Source organism: Neolamprologus brichardi, chromosome 15, assembly GCF_056152115.1.
Source record: "Neolamprologus brichardi isolate AB-2024 chromosome 15, ASM5615211v1, whole genome shotgun sequence".
Taxonomy (NCBI): domain Eukaryota; kingdom Metazoa; phylum Chordata; class Actinopteri; order Cichliformes; family Cichlidae; genus Neolamprologus; species Neolamprologus brichardi.
In genome coordinates this window covers 29653928-29673068 of record NC_142118.1, presented here as the reverse complement: position 1 = coordinate 29673068, position 19141 = coordinate 29653928, and the positions used below count along the sequence as shown (strand labels likewise).

At 40.7% G+C, this 19141-nt stretch overlaps 1 protein-coding gene across 2 annotated transcripts in view; it reads right to left on the bottom strand.

Moving 5' to 3' along the window:
* The window catches only part of epha7 (eph receptor A7), an 80112-nt gene that overhangs the window by 14536 nt on the left and 46435 nt on the right, over positions 1 to 19141 (bottom strand). For both annotated transcript variants that reach the window (XM_087852645.1, XM_006796249.3), the window contains exons 6-8: positions 4332 to 4456; positions 3155 to 3323; positions 163 to 271 (exon numbers count right to left, since the gene is read on the bottom strand). In XM_087852645.1, the coding sequence (XP_087708771.1) occupies positions 163 to 271; positions 3155 to 3323; positions 4332 to 4456 (403 nt within the window). The remainder of the gene's footprint in view (positions 1 to 162; positions 272 to 3154; positions 3324 to 4331; positions 4457 to 19141) is intronic.

Below are 19141 nucleotides of genomic sequence, written 5' to 3'. Positions count from 1 at the left end.
TGCCACAAGATGACGGGTGGATGTGTGTGTATGCGTGTGCATTGTGTGTGCGTGCGTGAGTGACGACTCCACTGGCGTGGAGGCCTTGTGAGTGACAGAAAAGCTAATTGACAAGCGCAGACTCACAGGAGCGGAGAGTCAATGGGGCCCGCGAGAGCGTACCTTCTCCCGATGATGAAGCCAAACACCATGAACACCAGTATGATGGTCCCCGCCACGGCCACCACTGCAATGATGATGACGGGGTTCTGCTCACTAGAGACGATTGCAGCTGATGAAATGGACACACACACCAAAGAAAAACGGAAACACTTTGAGTGAACTTCAGCACATCAGACTACAATCTGCAGGACATTTGGTAATTGAGCCCATTGAGTAGCATGGAGATTGATAACGTGCCCCACCCCCCACCCTTTTCCTAACCTCTGAGAGAGTGGAAGAGGGACGTTTCTATTTTTGAGCTGTCCTTATACACACGGCTCTACTGTTTCAGAAAGTGGGCTTAATAGTCCCAGACGGCGACAGCGATGCCCTTCATCTCAAACAAAGACACATTCAGGTTGAATTGTTTCCCATGCACAGCTCTCACTGTGCTCAGACAGTTTGCACTGACAAACTGGTGAGTGCAATCGTAAAAAGAGGATACTTGTGCATTTCAGATCAAGTGGATCCGCACTGTGTAAATACTGAGAAATGCAGTATCAGGAAAAAAGTGGAAGCTATAAAAAAATCTGTCATGTGCCTTTTGTCCAATCAAAAATCAATATTAGCAATCATCTATTTGGAGAAGAATTTTACTGTCATATTACACACTTGCAGGTTTTCCTCTGGAAGCTGTGGTTCACTGTCTCGGTCAAGGACACTATCACAACCATGCCTAGACTGCAAACTTCTAACCTTGATACAGGACACACTCGGCATGTGGTTATGAGTAATTAACGTGTCCTTTTATGCAGAAATGTTGGATGTAAAATGGGCAAGGGTGTAATTTTGGGTGAACAGGCTGGATGGTAGATCTCAAAACTAAAGAGAAATTAATGCAGAAAAAGCTGAAACTTTGGTTTTGGGTACTTTTTTAAAAAAGAAAACAAAAAGGAAAAAAAAGAAACAATTCAAGCTTTATTAATGCTAAAAAAAATTACATAAATATTTACATACTCCAACATTTGGGTTGCCAAGCCGCGAAAAATCCCTTTGGCAGTCTCAGAAAGAACAGTGTGCCTGCTTAATTTCCGAAAACATGTTAAAGATCCAATATCCATTTATTCTGTTATTCCGGAACAACTCCTTCATTAAAGATTTATTCAAATTCCTAACCGCTAATAACTTCCAAACTATTGCTGCTGCTGTTTAAAAAACATATCATTTGTTCTGTAATATTATAGTAAATTTATAAATATAACCAAAAAAAAAAAAAAAGGCATTAACAGTAACCCGGCAATGTTTCTATGTCAACAGAGGGATTGCGACCTTACCTCGTGTACGTCTTTCACAAAATTGTATAGACGCCTACAGACTTTCTGATCCATAACACAAAAACTCCAAAGCGTCATCCCGCTTTCAATAACACACTTTAAAACTCAGGGCTGAGCTAATGTAATGGGTTTATCCTCTCGACACTACAGCAGTTTGTCCTTGTGCTTAGCGATTTTTCCCACGATGTGTTGTCAGCATAAAGTCAAAGCAATTTGTGTTTGCATTGCTTGAAAGCAACTAATTTCCCTGGGCTATTACTACAGTAGAAGGAAATATTAACAAGTTGTGCCTAAATATTTGAGTGGGGAAAACTGTGTTACAGCCACAGAGTCCCATCTTATAAAGCTCACGCTGAATATTTTCGTCATTAGTTTTGAAATAGGTGTGTTCGACACACCCAAAACATCTTTTTTGACTCTATTAGGGATCTCAGACTTAATCAGAGAAAATCATAAACTCACCATGAAACTAGAGATTAAAGGGTTCTGAGGGTCATTTTTACTATAGAATTCCATACAATCTGTATAACATTACCAAAACAAAAAGACAGGAGTTGCCCCCTGCTGGCCGTTAGAGAGAATGCAGGTTTCATACACTTCCGCAGCGCCTTCACTTCAGACTGAAAATCTTTTCTTTACAGTTAGTGCACTGCTGTGGCCCAGCATCATTTTTTTTTTACCTTTGTTATACAGGAAAGGAGGGCTGACAGAGAAAGAATGTGGGTGACTGACACATGCTTAAACACAGGCCTCTGCAGTAATTGTTGGTATGTAGGTCACCTAATCAACCAGGTAAGCTACTGTGGCACCCTATGTGGTTCATTTTGATCTAAAATAAAGTAATAAATTGTGCAAACCTAATTGCCATTTATCACATTCTTAAATCACCCTATAAATGTTGCTAAAGTAACACAGAGAAGATTAGAGTCCTCATTGGTGAGGGCCCTAAAGCTAAATCTATGCTATCAGAATATGTAGTTTTTGTGTTTTTTATTGTATAATGGCTCTTCCAAGTCTTGGCAATCAGGGAAAAATAGCCAGTGATACAAACATCACCAACTATTTAAATTGTTTCCAAAAGGAAAAAAGTCATGTTTACTTGTCTCCAAAATATTGGTGTAGTCTTATAGTGAGGATTTATCCTTCAGGGTGAAAACGTCACCATAGCTTTGTCGTAATCGCAAACTCCACCACAACATAACGTGATGTGCACCCCCTGATAAATGTACTAACTAACTAACTACAACATAAACAATCATAAACAAAGATTGGGGACCCAGGCAGGAAAAAAGTCCAAGCATTATATTTGTTTCAGCACATAAAATACCAGGAGACGACAATGACTAGGCCGCTTACATAAATTAGGTCATAGACTCTATAAAGATTCACTGCCTTGGAGTGTTAGTCCTTGTGATGACTTGATTAAGCAATGGGCAGTCTTACCAACTAGAAAAAAAAGTTATCAACTGCCAGAAAGTTTTATTCTAAGTTTTAAAGTCAGGTACTCTAAATTGCTACACTTGAGTATCGCAAAAAGTGAAATATGGTCAGCCTTAATACTTCAGGAATATGGTGAAATCTAAGGAAGTTATAGAGGACAGCCTTTGTTTCTACTTGCGATGATTATTACAACAATGCATAAAACTGTAAAGCATGGTGACAGAAACACTAAGCCCTACCTGTGGCCTCTTCTTTGGTGGTTATCTCTAGTCTAGGCCCAAAGGTGCCATATCCTGCTTCTGTGAAAGCCCTAATCTGGAACACATAGGCTGTGCTGGGCTTTAGGTTGTTCACTGTAGCTGATGTGGACTTTGACCTCACAGTAGAGTAAATCCGGTCCTTCTGATCCTGCACAGGAAAAAAAAGGTAATTTTACCCATTTTATATAGCATAAGTTGTCTTTATTAGCATTTTGAAATGCTTTCACATTACTGCTGATGAGATTTACATTCAAATTTACGTGAGTCACAACTTTTTAATGACAAAGTTAAGGCAAATGAAGCTTATTAATAAGAATAATCAGTGACTGAGTTATATCACTGTAGTTTTAGCCTGGCCTTTGTTACGACTTTCAGAATTTATGTCACAAAAATGGTGAACATCACATTTTTCTGATTGTAGATTCTAGAAGACAAAAAGTTCTAACTGAAATCATTATCTACCATTAGGCAGCATGCCTCAAGGAGAACATAAAGGCATCTGAAAATATCTTTTCCATCAAGGAATACATTTGGATTCACAGGCTGCACGCGCTGTGTGCTTTGCTGTTGATCTGTAAATGTTTTGCTCAGCAAAAGCCCAAATGGAATGCCAGGCTCTGTTACGGGTGCGGTCATTTCTTCCAACTTTCCACTTTTACAGCTGGGCAGACCACAGCCATAGTACGTGACACAGAAGACTGATTCGTCAGTGTACACAAGAGACTGCGGCCAGCAGGACTGACATCAGCGCTCTGCTACTCTGCCTTTGATTTGCTGGGTTAAATTTGCTTCGTTAAACCTCGCAGCAAAAAGCTGATGCGCTCAGACTTGAAACACAGTGAAACAGTAGCATAATCTATGCAGAACGGGAAAGGAGATAACAGTAACAGATTACTAATTCTAGCAGAGCAGCAGCCATGGATTGCGCGTGTGCTAAACATGTGTGTGGGGGTGGCTGTGAAGGACTATAGCCTGATTAAAATCTTATGAGCATCTCATTCATTATTGCAATTATGAGACAAAGAAGGTACTTGCAGAATCTTGTGCATTCCACTCACAGCCACGTGCAAACAGAATGCAAAATGAGGAGTTGGCAAAAAAAAAGAAATGGTGCTTCGGGAAGCGACAAAGACAAACAAATGTAGCGCAAACTTACTTTTTCATAATATTTGATCTCATATTCTGTGATGACACCGTTGGGTTGCTGGGGCTCCTGCCAGGAGAGGTGGACGCTGTGCTGCTGCACTCTCTCTTTGATGACCTCGCTGACCTGGGACGGAGCTGTTTAGAGAAGAACATGTCAATAACTGCAGGGCAAACCCTCTCAGCATGCACAGGCATAAGGCCAGCCGCAAATGAGCCGCACCAGCTCCTCGACCAACACTCGCAGGCCCTCTGTACATGATGAATATTCACATGGACGCTTCTAAATGTTTACACCTCATGATCAAAATTTCAATTACACCACCAACAGCAGAAGGTGGCATTATTCCAGCCAGGAGAAAACCACGATTTGTAGCTTGTGAATGACAGTTTAGTTCAATTACTCCCAACATTTCTAGTGGAACAAGCAGACACTTACTATCCCTCATGACAGAGCTGTTCAGAACGCCTCTCAGAGGGAGAGGGGTGTACCTGTAACCTCCTGACACCAGTCTTATGCACACCAATTATCTCGGGCTCTTTGGATGACTTATTTTAAGTGTCTGGCTGTCACTTACTGCTGCTACATTTAGTTTTGCTAAACAGTGCACAGACATTTTTTCAGTTGTTCATGCCAGTAACAAAGGATAAATGATACACACTTATGTAGACAGATTTTAAGCTAACTTTTGGGCCGTGTATTTGCTGTACTCCTGCTCTTTCTATATAGTAATGCTGTGGCCTCATCTACTGCTATTGTCCTTCAGGTTTAAAATTCATAAAACCATAGCTCAAACCAGTCAGCTGAAATGTAGCATAAAAAACCGAAAGGGTTTGGGTCAGGTTTTGGAACCGTCATTTCATTAGATCTGTTGATGGGTAAAATATGCTGTGCAAGACGTATCAACACATGCTGACCACTTCACCTTTTCCTTGTCTGGTATTAAACTGCAGTGGAATCAGCTGTTGAACAAAGTTTTCTGTAACGTCGAACGTCTTCTAGCTCAGCAGCTGTGTTTGCAGCTTCTCGTACAGCTTCCATTACCTTTACAGTACATCATTATCATCATTTTGATTATAATCACCGTAATTTTACAGCACTTTTCATAAAGACCCCAGTGAGGAAAAAAGAGGGCAAGCTTTTTGGATTAGCAAGCTTCACCCGGAGGAGATGATGCTTTCAAAAAATATGCTTTCTGCAAATCTGCACTCTAAACAGCCCCAAAATCCTTTCTGTAAACATACGGTAAAATCTTGATGACTCACACTCCTCTAGGGGCAAAACATATTAATTAACACATCTTTTCAAGTTTGAGAAAGCTGCCCTGGGGAAGATTTGAACTGTAAGGTAAAAGCCACCTGTCAAAAGCTGTGGTTGGATTTCTTTGGTTGGTCTTTAGATCAGCAACAAGCTTTGAAATGAAGGAAAAGTGTATGAATGAAGAACAAAGATACAAACTGAAATGTACTTATTGACTTAATTTTTTATTTATGTACAAATGTAACGAAAAACAACAACTGCCTTGCCTTTTGGCTGTTTGTAATATGTAAAAAAATGCGTCAACCCAGTAGAGACAGTCCCTTCCTGTGAACAAACAGAAGCTGCTAAGTGTCTCTGTCATGCTCAGTGACCCCATGGGAGTTGAACCTCTCTACCTTTAATACAGTCTGACCTTAGATTGTTTTAAGATGACCTGCCACTAATGACTCTTGGTGGATTAAAACCTCATTAGGCCTCATCAGCGTTCCTAACAGTAATGCACAAGACAGCAAACACCCGAGACCTTGTCAAAAACCTGCTGTTGTGACATGTTCCCTCATAATCCACCCAAAACAGAGAAACAATGTGTCTTTTCTCAGCACAGTTAGCCAGTCAAAGGGATGATTGAGCTTTCTCTTACAAGTCACAACAAGCAGTTACTGCTGCCTTGGCTGCTTTCCCTCCCCCCATTCCAATTCTGGTTCAGGTGTATAGGTCTAAAACTTTGTTTCTTGCCTGTTTGATTCATCCCCAAGTGTTTTAAGTCTTTATTTTTGATATATTTCAAGTGCCTCTAATGGCGCTTATTTCTTTCTATGATATTTTGAAATGTAACACTGTCTGTGACTTTCGTTTTACTTTTATGTTTAAATGCAATCAATAACAAAGAAAAAATGCAATTTGGAGAAATAAACTGGAAAATGAGCAATGATCCATGACAGTATTGCAGGTGGCATGCTGCTGTATGGCTTCCAAATATAGAGAAAACTTTTTGTTGGATGATAATACATCCATCACTCTACAGTGATAAAAATTGGAGAGGCAAAAGAAAATCACAATTGTTATTCCCTAAACCTCTGTCCAAAAAAATCAGACCTAATAACTCCCATGATACACTAGTTACACCACAGAGACCGGGTGTCTTAAATGTTTAAACTCTGTGCTTTGAATATCCTGAGATATCCTTTTGAGGTAAGCTAAAAATAAATTGGAATCCCTTAATCCCCAGTGTTTATTACACAACTTTACTTGAAAGGGCCAAACAGATGTGCTACTGCAGAGTTTCTTCACTCGTATTCTACAAGTTGGTTGGACTTATGAAATGTCAAAAGGTCAGGAAAGGTCAGGAAAATGGTGACAAGCTGGATCTGATTGGCTGCGTTTATATCACCTATAAAGAGTCACATGTGACTTGGGTTAGGGTTAACCATAAATGACCTTATTAATACATACACTCTACGCATTAATTCCTGTCCTAGTTACATCCATCATCAGCACCCATTTGTGTGGATCTTTTTCGTCCATCGTTTGGTAGGAGGAGCTAAAATGGCTCTTTTGATGTTGAAGGTTGTCGACCCCTGGGATAGTTCAACCATGTGCAAAACTCAGATTTGTTCCAAGGATAGACTGGGCCTCTCTTAATATCAGATGTTATTTACTTTCCCTCTTCTAAAGGGATATTCTCTAAAATGCACTTTTCCTTATGCAGCTTTATAATGGTTTTGGTTATGCAAACCAGGCTCTTGTCCGAGGGTACAAAATATGTAATATGTAACCAAAATATCAAACATGTGCTTAAGTTTTTAAAATATACAGTTCTTGCTGAGAGACAAAGCATTCTTCTCTTCTTCAACTGTGTACTTGTATGAGAGCTGTTATTCTCATGCAAAGGCAGTAATACTGCCTGATCTACAAAGTTAACATAAAGCATGATGAGCTACTTTCCCTCACAGCTTCTTCTCCCTCCAGTATGTGATGTGAGCTCAGGCACTAGATCTGCCCCATTTAGCCCTGTTGGCCTGTGGATGTATTAGCAATTGCTCAGGTCAAGCCCACCTCCTCCTTTACCCTTTCATGGGTGACAGAGAGCTGGGGCCTTATGTTTCCCGAGAGATCATGAGATCAGTTCCATGGGCTAAAGGTAGTCATTCCACCAGGGTGATTTTCTGAATGATAGAAGAAGTCATTCTGCATTTCTCAGGGATATGAATTCAGACCACAGTTGAACGTTAATTCTAAAGGAAAAAAACATGTTCCTCGGGCTCTCTCTGCCTCCCCCGCGAATCAGTCAGGCGGCACTGTGTGACAGCCATTAATGACTGACTTGATATCATGGAGACTCAAACCAGCCAGCCACTCTCACACTTTTAGCCTACCTGTGCTGCTTAGCACAGTGGAAAATTGTATAATTGTCATGCCAGTCTTAAAGAGACCATTTTGAAAAGCATTTGTGCATTTATTTTGCAATATTAGAAAATGTGTTAGTGACCCTGAACACCTTCTGAGAAGGTAACTGAACCAGAAGCCAGTCACCACCGTGCTCTGAATTTGAATCATCTTATGAATACATTAGACGTTGCATTTCTAATATCCTCTTCTTTCATTCCACTATCTAACTTTGAATCTGATGCAAAGAGCAGAGTGGAGGTAGTTCATTGCATAAGCGTCTTTATCTGCCTCTATGCTTGCCTCATGGACCATAGCAATCCTAAAAACTCATATATTAATTACTGCCATTTTCAAGATGTGCATGTGTATCTTAACGCCTACAGCACCATCTGTGTTGAAATGCAAGAGATTGTTGGTGTTTAACAGTGTTTAAAAGTTTACAGCAGGTTTTTCTTTTTTTTGAACTGGATATTCTAATGTTGTCTGTAGGGAAAAAGTCTTTTCCTGATTCCACAGAAGACTTTTTTCTTAAACTTTGTGCACCAACTAATGCTAAATAAAAGCATTTACACATGGGTAAACTTATTTTTTCATCCTTGAAATCTTAGGAATCAATGTGACATATACTTTAAAGTACAGTTCAGTTGACTCTATTCTCCAGAATGTCAAGTGTTTCACACATTGGCAGTAACTGATGCCTTTAACACAATATGTGGATCTATTCAGTCTCTCTTTTCATCACTGCAGAAACAAATATTTACAGGGCAGCCTTGTTATTACACCAAAGGCTTTTTAACACTTCATCCTCAGCAGCCTGGGAACAAATAACCAGACACAGTTTGGTTCGACACTAACGAGGTATGACATAATCAAGATTAACTCTACTTTATGTTGTGACTCCCGTAACAGAGATAAAAGCAAGTGCCGTTACACATTAGCAGATAAAGAGAAACCAGCTTTTAAGGGCTGATGTTTGCAAATTATCAGAAATATGTCGATTACTTGTTATTGATACAAATCATTAATCTGAAATCGGATTACTGCACATTAAGATAAATGTTGGCTCTAGCTATTGCTTTACTGTGGCCAAAGTCATCACAATGCTGAGCTCAAATCACACATTTATTGAATATTGTTTATAGGCTGTGTCAGAGAATAGTGATATATAATCTGGGGTGTGATTGGCTGGAGGGGATGCATTCTCTTTTCATTTATATGGCCCTTCCCTGAGTCGAATTCTTTTTTATCAGCAGTAGGGACGACATTGATCTGCACTGATTTTTTAATGCAGCAACTTGAAAAAGTTAAGTTGGACTTAAAGTCCAAAGAGTAAGCTCATCAGAAACAGCCTGTCAGTGCTAAGCTCATCTGAAGGAATGTTATTCTGATGTTAGTCTTCATGTGTTATTTCGTCTGTTTGTAACTAAACAAACTAAGATCAATCTGATCCCTATAAACAGTTAGCTGTTTATGAATATCTGTGGGTAAGTTAGTTTTTACCAGATGTCAACATACTAGTTAGAATGAGATAGGAGCCTTTTTTAAAAATATAGTGGAATTCTCCTTGAAGGTCAGAGCTAAACCTTCTGGTCAAGTTGTCTTCTTGGTTAAATCTGGCATTTGGCTGCACAAAAAATGGTTGCATCGATTGAGAATAGTACGCGGGTCACTGAAAGAGGGCCCCAATTTCTGCCGATCTGTTTCTCCTTTAGCCTTCTGCCACTTGCTCCTGGCTGTGTCCTCTCCTGGTGGACAATGTCTGCCTCTCCCTGAGAAAAGTTCACAATTTGAATTTTGCCTAATTTCATGCGACCCTAGCTGATGACATCGTCAGCTGCCCAATGTTGTAATGTTGCAACTGCCCACAGACTTGCCCTGCTGTAGCACTTTCTACAGCGCCTCCATCTTACAACAAAACTCACTGCAGATGCAGTCCCTGGTGTGGCGTGGACAGCGAACGAGCCACCTCTGGTCCACCATAGGAGTCAGTTTCACCAGTTGCTGCCAAGTCACTTCTCCATAGACTAACTTATCAGATGATTTTCCTGTTTCTGTTTTTTGCAACTGCTTAGCATACACAAGACCACAGATAAACCACATAGTGGTGGAGTTAGAATACGCTACAGATTTAGGGGAGAATAATGTGGTTTAGAGTTTGCGCCAACAATAACTTCAGAAACTCAAGTTGAATGAATGGTATGCCAAAAAAGCCCACAAAAAACAAATGAAATCATCAGCATCTAAATCAAATCACACTGCTGAGCACCTTATTGATGTTTAAAGGTTAAATGGTAACTGGAATCTTTTATTCCATCTCATTATCCTAATTTCGGTTCCCTATCATCGATCATCTGGATTTTGGTCTGACATAATTAAAGTTGCAGCATGGTTACTCATCACTGGCTAACCATAATATTTCAGGAACATGTTGATGGTCCAATCATTCCTATTCACCGCAGATGGTAAGGTGTAAAAATGTACCCTTCAATCGAATGTGTTTGAAAGCACTTTTAAAGAGGACAGAGTGTTCCCTGCATAATAATGCTGGCTGAGGTAGGGACACCTTTTAGTGACCATGCTGGGAGGTCAAAGGATGCTCCGTTTGAAAGTAGTTAGTTTGGCCTGATGTGAAAGAGACCCAGGCTCTGACAGCTCTAACAGAGAAGGATTATTAACAATGGGAACATCAGATGAATTCACTGCTGATAGTCCAAGTAACCATCGTGATATTGACCTGCACAATTATTTCCCAGTTCAAGGAGCCACTATCATATTCACAGCTATGTTTTTTCTTAAAAGTAACAGACAGAGCTGATATGAAATGATGTTGGATGCATTTGACCATAAAGTGAGCACTTTTGTTTTAAATGAGAAGTTATTCACTTAATAGAATCCCTCCTTGAATTCTCTCTGCACTCAGGCATTTTTCTTTCTTTCTTTTTTTTAAGTGTGTGAGTCACCGAGTGCATCGCACACCCCTAACAGCTTAAGTATAGCCCTATGTGCTGCTGTGAAGCCAAGAATCGGAATTGCAGTGGAAGGTCAGTGGGGGAAATTGCATTCATGCTACACTGACATGCACACACAAGGCACACTGTGCATGATTACCCCTCCAGTGCCTCCTGACAGGGAGTTCATTTTTACCCACAGTGGAGTTTCATGCTGCTCACTCTCATATAATATCAAAATGCCATTCAGTAGTGTAACAGATGCAGAAATCATTGGTCAGCTTTGTTACATAATTGTTAAACCAGCAGGGACCCCGCTTATTGAAGAAGCACTCAGCTTCCCTGTGTCAGTGTCCAAATTAGGGAGCAAGGCTGGCAGCCTATCATCAGCAGCTCACAGCACTTGATGATTTCTTCAAGTCAGCTAGAATCTGGTTTGCAAGAGCCATATTTATTTTTGCTCATGCAAGGCAAAAATAGTGTCATTTTCACTCCAGTGTGTTGTGTATGGAATTTGCATGAGCGTACATTTGCAATGGTGAAATGGCAAGCTTAGCCACATGGTGTGATCCTTTTACAAGCCCACATACACACTGGGCTTAAATCATACTGTAAATAAGACTAGATAAGATCATTGTTTTAAAATAATATTTTGCATTACAGCCAGAACCCAATCAATATTTAAGTCTAAAAAACCTTAGCTACTAATAATGAGACTTTTATTTAATATGATGCCTGGGCCTGATAATTACAAAACGACAAATCCTGCCATCCTCAGTGGTTTGACTACATTCTGGTTAGGGCTGCACGATTAATCGTTAGAAAATCGCGATCTCGATTCATAATTATGTGCGATCTCGTTTCCAAATGACAATGATTTAAAAAAATTTTTTAAAAAAAAGATGACGATTGTACCGCATTTTTGATCCGGGACATAATCTGCATGAAAACAAGCGCTCACGCTTCCTGCTCAACAAATGACAAGGGCGGAGCCTTATACCACGTGATACAGACGCCATCTGGCAGGGAAAAAACAACGGAGAGCATGTGAAACTACCCAAGGGGAGAAAACATAATGAGCGCAGAGGAAACGTTTCCTGATGGCGGTGAGAATGACAACCCCACTGTAAAATTACATCCAAGAAAAGGTTCTCATTCCTCCGTGTGGAAGTTTTTTGCCTTCAAAGAAGACGATGAGAGTCAAAAAAAAAATCATTTGCAAGTTGTGTTTTGCCATAGTAGCAGCACCGCAAGGTAACACTACAAATCTGTATAACCACCTCAAACGTCACCATAAAGTGCAATATAACGAAGCTGTAAAGGCCAAGAAAGTGACAGGAGAAAATCCGTCCCAGTCAACCACCCAAACATTAATAACGGGAACCTTATACAGCGCTTCCCTATACCCGTCGACCTCCCGCAGGCACAAAGAAATTACGGAGGCCATCACTTATCACCTGACCAAAGATATGGCTCCCATCAACACTGTGCAAAACAAGGGATTTAGGAGAATGATCAACATCCTAGACAAACGCTACACAGTGCCATCCCACAACTGTTTTAAAAATGTCTATACACACAGTGTCGAGCAACGGTGGAGACGGAATTACAAGCAGTACAACATTTTGCGGCAACGACAAAATGTGAGACATTTGTTGTTTTTATGTTTATTTATTGTTTTTATGTTCAGTCTCAACTGTTACGAAGTTGATGTGCAGTTAATAAGTGCAAGAAATATTTATATTGGAAAAGAAAATCGTGAGAGAATCGTGATCTCAATTCTAAGCAAAAAAATCGTGATTCTCATTTTATGCAAAATCGTGCAGCCCTAATTCTGGTGGTAAAAGTCAATACATAATGCAGTCTGCACTATTCACAATACACGCACACACACACACACAGACACACACACACACACATATATATATACATATATATGTGTGTGTGTGTGTATATATATATATATATATATATATATATATATATATATATATATATATATATATATATGTATATTAGGGGTGCAACGATACTCGTATCGATATTGAACCGTTCGATACAGTGCTTTCGGTTCGGTACGCATATGTATCGAACAATACAAAATGTTTAATTTATTTTATCAACTTTCCTTCTGACGATACTGTCTGTGTTGAGCGCTCAGTGGATCTGCGCTCGACAGTGCAGCCTAGGCGGAGTAGTCGAACGCAGCTTCACTGAGCGCAGGGCAAGCTAGCGAGACAGAAGTTTAGCTCTCCTTGCAACATGGCAAATTGAACCTCCCCCACTCTCATTCAGATCTGGCGTGTAACGTATGACCCTGAAGGTAAGCGCGTCATGGACTAAAGTAAAACAGTATGTTGGATGTGCCAGCAATGCTCAATTACATGGGTGGGAACTAGTGCGTTAGCGCAGTTAGCTCGTTAACGTGTTGGCCGTCCAGCCCCACGCACGGGGCGAGCCGCGGTAGCTCGTTAACGCAGATTTGCCGTGTTGTGGCGTTAACGTCATTTCAACAAGATTTACGCTGACAGCACTAGTGGGAACACAACGAATATGACTGCACATTTACGCCGACATCATCCTAGTGCAAAGACAAGTGGAAGCAGACAAAAACAACAAGCACGCATGCTACAATCTTTACCCGAGTCATTTAGACAGCCGTTAGCACATGATTTTCCTTATGGGGACCTGATATGTTTAATATGTTGCTGAGAATATAGCCCAGAAGAAGCGTATAGTATAGCTTTTATTTTGGAAAGAGCCATTTCTCTGTAATAAATTCTCTTTTCCAAAGATGAGTGATTCCTCAATCAGATACAGGGCTCGCAAAATCGCTAGCCCGACGTCCCGGGGCTAGCGATTTTTCCAGTCGGGCTACCAAAATCTATCTCAGCCCTGCCCGTCGGCCTATCGTAGGAAGGAAAAATATATGTCAATGCTTTTGCATTCTTTCGGAAATGTAGCTGGGTAATTGTGTCATTGGCATCGGTGAGCCACTGTCAATATGTGACATATTGAAATCGCATTTGAATTTGCGCTTGTTTTTTGCTTTCACTTTGCAATCGCCTAAACTGTGTATAGAGAGCGACAGCACTGATTGGTGAGTGATGATAATTTGCGCACCAATTCCTCTGACATCGTCTTATCAATCGTTAGCTTACTATGCAAACATGACAAGTGAAATCTCCCGCAGCAAGCTTAAACATGTGAGAGGTTGATCGCGCAGCTGAGGGTTATGTGAGTGCGTGTGTAAAAGCAGCAGGATATATATTTTAGTTCTGCTCAGCCAAATAAGACAGGTCAGGGTGAAGAAGTGACAGCCAAAGAAAAGCTTACCACAAAACGGAAAAGTTATGACAAATCAGACTATAAGGCAAAAAGAAAGTGCAGCTTTAATGGTTTCATGGATAAAAGAATTTCTGTGGCAGCAATATGACGAGCTAAATAACCAGGGCTGCACATAAGTGGTCCGCAGGTGCGCATTCGCTGTCAAAATAAAAAACGCGCACAAGATAAGAAGTTGCAACGCGTGTTTGCGTACATAAGATCTTCAGGAGGAGGACAGACATTTGTTAAGAACTCTTAAAGATGTCGAAGAAGCAAGCTCCTTTAAGCAATTACTGTGATGTTCCTCCACCTCCAAAGAAATGTCAGAAGGAGTCCGAACCACAAAAGAAGGGCGTATTCTCGGAAAAGTGGTTGCAGGAGGTGAGCTGGCTTCAAACAAATGATGAACGCATAGAGATGTGGTGCAGAATGTGCCATGAAAAATTAATAAATGACAAATTAAAAAGGCATGAACATTTTTTTTGTATCGAAATCATATCGAACCGTGACACCAAAGTATCGAACCGAACCGAACCGTGAATTTTGTGTATCGTTGCACCCCTAATATATATATGTGTGTATGTATGTATGTATGTATGTATGTATGTATGTATGTATGTATATATATATATATATATATATATATATATATATATATATATATATATATATATATATATATATATATATATATATATATATATATATACAGTGGGGCAAAAAAGTATTTAGTCAGCCACCGATTGTGCAAGTTCCCCCACTTAAAATGATGACAGAGGTCAGTAATTTGCACCAGAGGTACACTTCAACTGTGAGAGACAGAATGTGAAAAAAAAATCCATGAATTCACATGGTAGGATTTGTAAAGAATTTATTCGTAAATCAGGGTGGAAAATAAGTATTTGGTCACCTCAAACAAGGAAAATCCCTGGCTCTCACAGACTGTAACGTCTTCTGTAAGAAGCTTTTCTGTCCCCCACCTGTATGAATGGCACCTGTTTGACCTCATCATCTGTATAAAAGACACCTGTCCACAGCCTCAACCAGTCAGACTCCAAACTCCGCCATGGCCAAGACCAAAGAGCTTTCGAAGGACACCAGGAAAAGAATTGTAGACCTGCACCAGACTGGGAAGAGTGAATCTACAATAGGCAAGCAGCTTGGTGTGAAATAATCAACTGTGGGAGCAATCATCAGAAAATGGAAGACATACAAGACCACTGATAATCTCCCTCGATCTGGGGCTCCACGCAAGATCTCATCCCGTGGGGTCAAAATGATCATGAGAACGGTGAGCAAAGATCCCAGAACCACACGGGGGGACCTGGTGAATGACCTGCAGAGAGCTGGGACCAAAGTAACAAAGGTCACCATCAGTAACACACTACAACGGCAGGGAATCAAATCCCGCAGTGCCAGACGTGTTCCGCTGCTGAAGCCAGTGCATGTCCAGGCCCGTCTGAAGTTTGCCAGAGAGCACATGGATGATACAGCAGAGGATTGGGAGAATGTCATGTGGTCAGATGAAACCAAAGTAGAACTTTTTGGTATAAACTCAACTCGTCGTGTTTGGAGGAAGAAGAATACTGAGTTGCATCCCAAGAACACCATACCTACTGTGAAGCATGGGGGTGGAAACATCATGCTATGGGGCTGTTTTTCTGCCAAGGGGACAGGACGACTGATCCGTGTTAAGGACAGAATGAATGGGGCCAAGTATCGTGAGATTTTGAGCCAAAACCTCCTTCCATCAGTGAGAACTTTGAAGATGAAACAAGGCTGGGTCTTCCAACATGACAATGATCCAAAACACACCGCCCGGGCAACAAAGGAGTGGCTCCGTAAGAAGCATTTGAAAGTCCTGGAGTGGCCTAGCCAGTCTCCAGACCTCAACCCCATAGAAAATCTGTGGCGGGAGTTGAAAGTCCGTGTTGCTCGGCGACAGCCCCAAAACATCACTGCTCTTGAGAAGATCTGCATGGAGGAATGGGCCAAAATACCAGCTACTGTGTGTGCAAACCTGGTAAAGACCTATAGTAAACGTTTGACCTCTGTTATTGCCAACAAAGGTTATGTTACAAAGTATTGAGTTGTATTTTTGTTATTGACCAAATACTTATTTTCCACCCTGATTTACGAATAAATTCTTTACAAATCCTACCATGTGAATTCATGGATTTTTTTTTCACATTCTGTCTCTCACAGTTGAAGTGTACCTCTGGTGCAAATTACTGACCTCTGTCATCATTTTAAGTGGGGGAACTTGCACAATCGGTGGCTGACTAAATACTTTTTTGCCCCACTGTATATATATATATATATATATATATATATATATATATATATATATATAGCTATTAAACAGCTAACTATAAACAGAACTTCAAACTCTTGTAAAGATGACAGGTTTTGATTGTCAAACTGGAAGTAGCCTCAGCTTGTTTCTGGTGTTTACATGAGGGTCAAGAAAACTTCAAACGGTACTTCGAGTGGCAGTGGCGGAAAATAAAGTTCAAAGTGAAAAACAAACCAGTGAGTCAGAAACCTCTCCTCTCATGCCTCATAGCTGTAATCTCACTGGACTAATTCAGATTCAAAGGCTGAGGCCAAATTCTCAGGGACACATATCACCAGATTTAGCAAAGCCAAAGCAATCCTCTCTACAAATATAAGTGTGCATTTCCTTTCTTTTCCCCCATAAGTTCCCATATAAAATATAAGCAGTGAAGCAGATATGATCGCAGGCAATCAAATCAAGACTTGTTTTAATAATGCCAGGTGTGAACAGTAATTTCCTCCTCTGCCTCACAGAAATCAGGTCATGTTTAGAAAGCCATAACGATTAGCTGGAAAGAAAGAAAAACGGCAGTGTGACTCAGAGAACACTGACATGGAACATAAACAAAATGTGTACTGCAGCTTGATTGTGCCAAAACCATGTATTTACCACAGGCATAAAACTGTGCTGCTTGATTTCAAATCCTTAGCCGCTCACATGAGAATCACAGGGACCGGTCGTTTGTAATAACTGTCCCCGGCTGCCAAATACGAATGTTTGTTGACTTATTTTGGCAATTGCAATTATCGTGACATTACACAGCAGGCTCGCATGTGTGTGCTGGATGTAATGTGACGTAACGTGAGGTGGCGAGGAGTGTTAGGATGCAAACGAACACTCAAGAGACGCAGGCTTGTTTCTCGGAGGATGCTGGAAAGACACGACACGGTCAAAAACAGAAGGAAACGCTCAGAGTTTTGTTTCCATCTGAAACCACTTAATCAGTACAAATCCCCAGGAACTGCCTGGCTGCGTGATGTAGAGCCTGATATTCTCATTCTTAATTGTTGAATTTCCTGAGATCAGCAGAATTCATTGCCCAGACAGCCTGATGAAGTCATGAAAATATGCCACGCTTGTCCAAATCCCTTTTCGCTGGTAAGCTGTGTTATAATGATGCTATCTAACTCCAGCCCAGTACATGGACTGTCAGTGAGAATATACGGTAAAACAAACAGGCACAGGCCAGATGAGAAATGAAAGCACTGGTACTCGTTATAATGTACAAGCTTGGCTTTGCTTTTCCGCTGCCTCGCTGACCTTTCTGCTACAAGCGGCTGGAAGGCATGTCTTTTCAAATACATGACCAGGCTAAACAGAGATCCACGTTAGCATACGCAGTATTTTTATCATTTATCTTAATGAAACAAAGGCTGCTGAGGGAAAAAAGACAGCGTGTTGAATCTGGATGCTTACTGGAGCTGCTAAGCAGCCAAACGGCCTTCCACCTCTTTGCCTTGCTTAAATGTCAAAGCACAGCCTGAGGGCCCTGCGCTCCAATCTGAAAGCCTGATTGGACATCTGAGCTCCACAGGAATTGATAAGTGAGATAAATTACAAAAAAAAAATGGTGCTGTGGACTGATGGCACTCACCGGGTCAGAATCCCGAGGCTGTGCTATTATTTTGAGGTTGCAACCCCTATAGTCACACTTATCAGTGGTTTCACACAGAGGCAGCTGCTCCTAACGCTGCTTTCATTTCCTTATCATCTGCAAATAAACCAAATGTTTGGCATCCAGAATGATAAATATTAAAATTTCAAATTAGACCCACAGCTGCTGTTTTGCAAAATGGGGGGGGGGGGGACATATGATTGCTCAGGGCTGGCACCATAAACATCCATCTATTATAGAAATACATTTGTCATTAGGAAAATGATCATATTAATCAGTGCTCATGTGCTCTTTAATCACAGTCTTGGACAGGCACCATCCGAGGGAAATCACATCCAAGGCCCCTCCAGCCACCTCTGTAATTTTTATATGGCGTCTCTCTCACCCTACACACTGCTGATTGCCAGTGGAGCTAGTCCAGGTCTGCAGTTCCTCAAGACACCACACAGTTAAATTAGCATGCAGCGCAATAGAAGTGAAAATGATCGTGCTCCCCCTGTTAAGGACAGCGATGTAGGGTGTATGTGTGCTCCCCTGGTGCTTTCGTTGGGTTACCAAGAACCTTAAGTTCAGCACTCCACGAGATGAAGTGACAGATGCATATTTTATGTCTGGGTATTTCAGCACTGGACTTCTGTTTGGATATTTCATTTTGCAAGAAACAATGTGCCACACAGCAAGTGGAACAAATCTACATGAGTGCTAATGCATGTCATTCAAAGGGGATCAGGACAAATAATAGGCAAATCCTAAATTCTTTAACTCCACCAACCCCTCAGCTCAAGCTCTGCAATCAAGCTTATACAAATGTCTCATATTTTCTTTGAATATCTCAATGATACCATATATTATATATCTGCACATTTCCATTTAATTGAATGTTTTTTGTTGTCAACCAAGTAACTATGACATATCTAGCTTTGAGACGTATCTTTCTAAATTATTA